The sequence below is a fragment of the Carassius carassius genome, chromosome 15 (genome assembly GCF_963082965.1).
Source record: "Carassius carassius chromosome 15, fCarCar2.1, whole genome shotgun sequence".
NCBI lineage: Eukaryota > Metazoa > Chordata > Actinopteri > Cypriniformes > Cyprinidae > Carassius > Carassius carassius.
Genome location: NC_081769.1, coordinates 31,022,504 through 31,030,337, shown reverse-complemented (window position 1 = coordinate 31,030,337; position 7,834 = coordinate 31,022,504). Strand labels below are relative to the sequence as shown.

At 35.9% G+C, this 7,834-nt stretch overlaps 1 protein-coding gene across 1 annotated transcript in view; it reads left to right on the top strand.

Annotated features, from left to right (window-relative positions):
- The window catches only part of LOC132157856 (glucocorticoid-induced transcript 1 protein), a 13,733-nt gene extending 6,509 nt beyond the window's left edge, over positions 1-7,224 (top strand). The window contains exons 3-8 of the mRNA XM_059567123.1: positions 3,944-4,030; positions 4,408-4,497; positions 5,649-5,789; positions 5,874-5,997; positions 6,103-6,223; positions 6,471-7,224. Coding sequence (XP_059423106.1) covers positions 3,944-4,030; positions 4,408-4,497; positions 5,649-5,789; positions 5,874-5,997; positions 6,103-6,223; positions 6,471-6,699 — 792 coding nt within the window. The 3' untranslated portion in view covers positions 6,700-7,224. The remainder of the gene's footprint in view (positions 1-3,943; positions 4,031-4,407; positions 4,498-5,648; positions 5,790-5,873; positions 5,998-6,102; positions 6,224-6,470) is intronic.
- Positions 7,225-7,834: the final 610 nt, after the last annotated feature.

Genomic DNA, 7,834 nt, shown 5'->3' with positions numbered 1-7,834 from the left:
AAATAATTCACAATAAGACGAGTTAATGTCTCTAAAGTAAGTACATTTGATTTGGAGCCAGACAGTGTATACTGAAGGCCGGTTTTTCTCATTAGCTGAGCTGTTTCTGACTGGTCGAAATGTTCATCTGTGTAATGAGGTTTATTCTTACTGGGTTTAGTTTCCTTTCATTAGTATCATGAAGTCTTTGAGCGCTCGGTGGTTAAGCTCCGCTGAGACCCCCTCGCCTCTCCTGAAACAAAGCCATCACAAAAGCCCGATGTTTCGTGCCAGTCTGCCGTTATAGAAAGCTCTGGCTGGCGTTGTGTGGAGTGAATTCTTTCTGGAGGTGCAGTAGTTTGCACCTGTCGCTCTGTGTGTGTGTGTGTGTGTGTGTGTGTAGGTGTGTGCACACGCTACCTAAGGCTGGAGAGCACATGGCTGTGTGTCTCTGCACCACCTGGCGCTCTCCGACAGCTCTTTGTGTGCCTGCACTGAGCTGCCTGCAGTGAGATCCATACATATGCTAATGTCTGATCCGGCTCGCGGAGGCCTCGTGCTCCCAGAGCGGCCTAGAATGTCAAAGTCAGCCCGTTTGTCTCAACTTCTCTCTTCATGCCGCAGAAGCACGCCGAGGCTCTTTGTTGACAGTAACAGCTTTTGCCATTGTTTAAAGTGCTTGGCGAATTAATGATTGGTGTTTAAAAACTTCTGTTGGATTGTTTTCTTTTGTCAACATCAAATCAGAATTGACCCGGTTTACTTCCTTAAAGGGACAGTTCACCCAAAAATGTACATTTGTGAAAAAGATTTGCGTCTCTATACTTATAAAAGTATATTTTCAAAAACGACTTTCAGGTAATATTACGAACAGGACTTCAGTTCACCCTTCTATAAACTAAGGCCTTAAAAGTGGAGCAAAAAGTCTTAAATTCATAAAGACATGGCATTAAATGTTGCATACACTGCAAAATATGAATATCTTCCTCAGTATTTTGGCTTGGTTGTCTAATACAAATATCTAAACATTTTTAAAACAAGATACATTTACATGCAAATTGAATATACTGTATGAATTTTCATTTTAGTTTGTTTTTTGATAAACTGAACAACATTAGGTGACAATCACATATCTGTCAATGGGATAAGAAAACAGTTTTTCCTTTAAATTAAGTTGATTTTTCTGAGCCCATTGGCAGATATTTGTTCATGTTTTAATCATAAAGTTAATCATTTTCTCTTAAAACTAAACATGTCATTTTGCTTCTCAAGTAAATGTATAATAATTTAAGAATCTTTAGGCATTTGCACTAGAAAAACAAAGAATTTTATTTATCTATAATTTTAAGTGTAATCATAAGGTACAGTAAAAGTTATTTGCACTGGGAATGTATATATATGTGTGTGTGTGTGTGTGTTTTATTTGAAAGAGTTTTAAAATAGAAACCATTATTTCATATTGTGATAACATTTTGCATTACTGTTTTTTTTTCTGTATTCTGTATTTCTGTATTTATCAAATAAATGCAGTCTTGATGAGCATAAGAAACTCCTTTAAAGGCCATAAAAAAATGTTTCTGATCCCAAACTTTTGAACAGTATTGTCTGTGTGTGTGTGTGTGTGTGTGTATATATATATATATACACACATTTATATAAATATATATACATAAACAGTGGTGTGAAAAAGTGTTGGGCCCCTTCCAGATTTCTTATTTTTTTGCATGTTTGTCACACTTTAATGTTTCAGATCATCAAACTAATTTAAATATCAGTAAAAGATAACACAAGTAAACAGAACATGCGGTTTTTATTATTAAGGGAAAACAAAATCCAAAACTACATGTCTCTGTGTGAAAAAGTGTTTGCACCCTAAACCTAATAACTGGTTGGGCCACCCTTAGAAGCAACAACTGCAATCAAATGTTTGTGATAACCTGCAACGAGTCTGTTACAGTGCTCTGTGGAGGAATTTTGGTCCTCTCATCTATGCAGAATTGTTGTAATTTAGCCACATTGGAGGGTTTTCGAGCATGAGAATTCCACAAACCAGCGTGTTTTGAAAAGAGCTGTTTTTTGACTGGGTAAAAAATTAGTTTTTTACACTACCATTGAGAAATTTTAAACAAACTATGTTACAGACTTTTCATTAAGACCCTAAAGAATCATATCAACTTGTGGAAAATGGGCATTATATGACCACTTTAAGGTCATGCCACAGCATCTCAATAGGATTCAGGTCAGGACTTTGATTAGGCCACTACAAAGTCTTCATTGTTTTTTTCTTCAGCCATTCAGAGGTGGACTTGCTGGTGTGTTTTGGATAATTGTCCTCCTGCAGAACCCAAGTTCGCTTCACCTTGAGGTCATGAACAGATGGCCAGACATTCTCCATCAGGATTTTTTTGGTAAACAGCAGAATTCATGGTTCCATTTATCACAGCAAGTCTTCCAGGTCCTGAAGCAGCAAAACAGCCCCAGACCACCACACTACCACCACCATATTTTACTATTGGTATGATGTTCTTTTTCTAAAATGCAGTGTTACTTTTACGCCAGACGTAATGGGACACACACCTTCCAAAAAGTTCAACTTTTGTCTCGTCAGTCCACAGAGTAGTTTCCCAAAAGTCTTGGGGATCATCATGATGTTTTCTGGCAAAACTGAGACGAGCCTTTATAATCTTTTTGCTCGGCAGTGGTTTTCGTCTTGGAACTTTGTCATGCAGACCATTTTTGCCCAGTCTCTTTCTTATGATGGAGTCATGAACACTGACCTTAACTGAGACAAGTGAGGCCTGCAGGTCTTTGGATGTAGAGTCGTCGCTGTGCTCTTGGGGTAATTTTGGTCGGCCAGCCACTCCTGGGAAGGTTCTCCACTGTTCCATGTTTTTGCCATTTGTGAATAATGGCTCTCACTGTGGTTCACTGGAGTCCCAAAGCTTTAGAAATGGCTTTATAACCTTTTCCAGACTGATAGATCTCAATTACTTTCTTTCTCATTTGTTTCTGAATTTCTTTGGATCTCGGCATGATGCCTACTTTTGAGGATCTTTTGGTCTACTTCACTTTGTCAGGCAGGTCCTATTTAAGAGATTTCTTGATTGCGAACAGGTCTGGCAGTAATCAGGTCTGGGTGTGACTAGAGAAATTGAACTCAGGTGTGATAAACCACAGTTTTAACAGGGGGCAAACACTTCTTGACACAGGGCCATGTATTTTTGGATTTTTGTTTTCCCTTAATAATAAAAACCTTCATTTAAAAACTGCATGTTGTGTTTACTTGTGTTATCTTGGGCTAATATTTAAATTTGTCTGATGATCTGAAACATTAAAGTGTGACAAACATGCAAAAAAAGAAATCACACCACTGTATATATAAAATACATGACATTGCAATAGAAATTACATTAAAGTATATTTTAGTTTATTCTTTTTAAAAGTATGCAAAGGTGTACTGTACTTCTTTTTCCACAAGGTTCATATCGTTACAAACCAGTATGACTTGCTTTCTTTCTTCTATTTTTTTATCCATAAGTGAAAGCTTTTTATAATTGTTTTCACATTTCTAAATATTCCTCCACCCTTCACCTTGGAAGTTTCTTAGAAGTTTATCAGCTGGCATACCACAAAACAAAAGCCATTCAAGACAGCCTGGAAGTTCAAGTTGCAACATGACACGTGCAGGTTCAATCAAAAATGAGTATCTGGAAAAAGATGCACTTATTTGTGGTGCATATGGTCCATCTTCTGTGGCTCTCTGTAGCTCTGGGTGTTTGTTCATTGTTGTGTTGTGGTCTCGGTCAAAGCGACACACTTGCTGTTTGCCACCCACAAATATCCTGTTGTTTTATGAAAAATGCACATATGTAGGTTAGATGACTTCAAGAATATATTCTGTATAAGCCATAACAAGCTAGTCAGCATTTGCATGGTGAATGTGTTTTAACCATGTTTATTGCAGACTCCTGGCTTTTGGACTGAGGATGAAGGAGAGGTTAACGTGCACAAACGCTCGGCATCATGGGGCAGCGCTGACCATCTCATAGAGGTGTGCATGAAAATACACATAGACCATTTTTACACATGAAAAGTGTTTCAAGTGATGGCTGGTAATGTGTTTATAGACATACTTTGGGCGTATAATTAGCCTCTTTTCCCATAATGATCCTCAAACATACCCACACATTATGTCTTGACTTGCCATTATTAGCTCTTGTACACTTGCAAAGTCAGTTTGGGAATCCCAAGCTGTGGCAATATAAACAATGTTTGGTTAGATCCAGCTATTATATTTAGTTAATTGTAGGTCATGTCATCTAGTATACAGCAGTCATCTGGTCTAGGGCTGTAGGGCTTGAGCTTAGGTTTCGTGTCACTGTTTTTTTTCCTTCTATCTATTGCTGATGGTAAAAATGTGATTTCCAGATTGCAAAACTCCGTCAGCAGCTCCAGCGCAGTTTGCAGGGCAGCCGCAGTATCAAGGAGAAAGAAGTAATGCATCTGAATCCGGCCCAGGTACTGTACATCGATTTCCTAGGGTTATACTGTTACTGTATGCAGTCATCTTCAGAATTTTGGGGTTTTGTAATCAGAAAAAGTTTGGGGTAAGGAAGATTTTTAAAATGATTTTGAAAGAAGTCTCTTATGCTCAGCAAGGTTGCAATTGTTTTAATCATAAATGTGGTAAGATATATGGTGAAATATATTTTTTTTCTTTTTTTTTTTAATATATATATATAAAATGTGTTTTATTCCTGTGATGGCATTCAAAGGAACATCATTTGTTTGAAATATATATATATATATATTTTACATGATAAATGTCTTTCTTAAAACAAAAATTATATTGACCCCAAATATTTAAACGATTTGTCATCAGAAAGTCATCTGATAAATGTAAAAAAAAAAATTTATCTATAATTTTTTTTAAAAATCTGTTTAAATTATATAAAACATATTTGGATAAATTCTAAACATCTTTACCATTTAATTTCTTTAAAATGTAATATTTGTATTTAATTGATTTGTATTTAAAACAACATCAAATGAATGTCAAGTTTTCTCGTTTTTTTTTTTTTCTTTAAAAAAAAAAAAAATCAAGAGCTGTTTTTATTTAGCCCATAATATATATCACAAAAGAACATTCCATTAAAGCATATCTTCATTTCGAATTTATATTTTTGTTGTAACATTTTGTGTTTTATTTTTCCATTAAAATGTAGAAAACAATTTGAATTTGATTTAAAATAATTAAACAAATAAATGTTTAATTAAACATTTAAATATAATATAAAATAAAATAATATAATACAATAGGTAGATTATATATAAGTAGATATAATGCAACATATGCTACAACATTTTTGGCTTTGATCAGTTTTCATTTTTGGTCCTTCGTATCAGTAGGTTTGGGCACCTCTATGTATATATATGTACTGTGTGTTTTATTTTATTTTTTTTACATATAATACAGAAAATTATAATGTATGCAAAACATCCGATATGAAAAACCATAATGATCCTAAAAACAATCTTCTTTTTCTTTAAGCAAATCTTTTTATCTTTTGGAGCTGATTGTTTTTATGAGATTAACCTGTAAATATAGTTTTTTTTTATAAATTCAGACTTTGACATTAATCAGGTTATTGGTGCTTTTTGTTTCTCAGCCAAAGCGGCTCTCTGCATCCTCCTCTAATACGGTCCTTTCCAGACCCGTCATGTGTCGAATGCCCAGCTGTAGTGACGGTGTTAACCAGGAGCTGGAGAACGTCTTCATCTGTGAAGACCGGGGGAGAGTGGAGGAGAAGGTACAAATACACAGAGGTTTCAGTGAATCATTTCGACTTTGTGAGACTTGTGCGATTATTTTTGTGTTTGTCCTCCTGGTTCAGGCTTTGGAGGTGCGGGACGGTGGCCGCGCTCCTGTTCCTCCTCTTCATCACACACACAGCGCTGAGACGCAGATCTCCTGCAGTCCCTGTTACTGCTGCTCTCCTGCTGCCGAGGCTGAGAAAGGTAGCGCTCGTTCAGTACCAGTACCATGGTGCTGCCCTCTGTGCTGTGCTGTTGTCACAGTTTGTTTATAAGGGAAGATTTGCTTAACCGAATTGCTCCTCTCAGATTACAGGTGTGGTTCACCTCTGCCTCAGTTTTCCAGCTCTCCCAAACCCAACAACAGTTACACGTTTAATCGTGAGCCTCCTGAGGGCTGCGAGAAAGTCAAAGTGTTTGAAGATCTCATGTAAGTACCATTGTCTGCTTTCTCGGTTCTCATGAAATGCCTTGCTTTCTGCTTTTTAAAACCATATTTGTAAAATACTCCTCCTGGATTTTTGGTGTACACAGCCAAATTAATAACAAACTATGTATTTAAATATACACGTGTGTAATTAATAATATTAATAATAGCTGTATTAATAGTGACATATATGTAATAGCATGTACTACTTTATGTATACATAAATATTATTGCTTTTATTTCCTTTTAGCACTTGTAGGACACAAGGCTTTCCCATCTTCTCCTGCCCAGACAGAAACAAGGTGAACTTCACTCCCAGCGGCTCGGCCTTCTGTCCGGTGAAGCTGCTGTGTTCCTCTCTTTTCCCGTCAGATGATGCTGCTCGCCCCAGTTCAGGACAGACGTCTGGTTCATTTACAGAGCTGCGGCCCGTGTCGTCTGAACGCTGCAGTATTAGGAAGTGCCTGCTGCTCAGTTAGCCAATCACAGCTCAGATCTCAAACAGCTGACTTTTCTAGGAAATCTTGTACTTGCTAATGGTTGTACAAAAGGACCATTATGTTGAACTTTGTCTTGGGGTTTCATGTAATTCTGCTGGAATGCACAAATCTTTACTTAACTTTAGCAGCACATCCTACTAACCAGGTAAAACGCATTAGATATGACAGATAATCAACGGGCAAAAATGTGCTTCATTCCTTAACACATGTTTAACTTCCTTTAGGAATGGATGATATAGCTAACTAATTATATTTCAATAGTCGTTTGATGATATATATATATATATTTTTTTTTTCTGTTGAAGAAACATTATTTCACCCCAACAGTCATTGTATTGCCAGCAAAATGATTGCGAATATATTGTGCATATTCAATATGCTGCCCAGCCTTAATGTTCATAAGTTTATTGAACAGTAAAAATGGCTTTGTGTTTTTAGCCTTTTATTCACGTGACACTGTTATGGTGTATAAATATGACTGCTGGATGCTCATATTAAAGTGACATTTTTTCAAAGTAAAATATTTGCATTCATTTCTGTTTTACTTAAATGCATTTACTTGGTTGGGGAATTTCTTATGTTTACATTAAACAGAAACGTACATTCTAAATAAAAAAAGGATAATGTACCTGTAAAATGTGCACATATTAATTTAAATTGGAATACTTCTAAATCATGAAAATGTTTAATCTGCATATCCAGAATTGTTCTTTCTTCTGAGAACAACTGAAATAATTTTCTTTCTAAATATTTCAGGTGGCAGCATGCAATTTGTGTATGTACATTATAAAAGGTAAAGTCACACTATTGGGTAAAATGAAGCTGCTTTTATTCGTTTCATGCCGTTCAGGGTTACAGTGGTATTAGAAATTGAAGAAACACATGAGTACAACACAAAATAATGAAAATGATATGGCATTATTTGGTGTAGTGTGATATGATTTATGCTGATGCATATTTTACATTGTGTAGAAAAGCACGGATATGAACTGACTTCAGTAAGGCCTTTTGGTCCCACTGTGTATTGTGTTATGTGGAATCACATTGACATATTTTTATTACATTTTATTGCAGTTCCATGTTTGTAGTTTAATAAGTAATTTGTAGTACATGA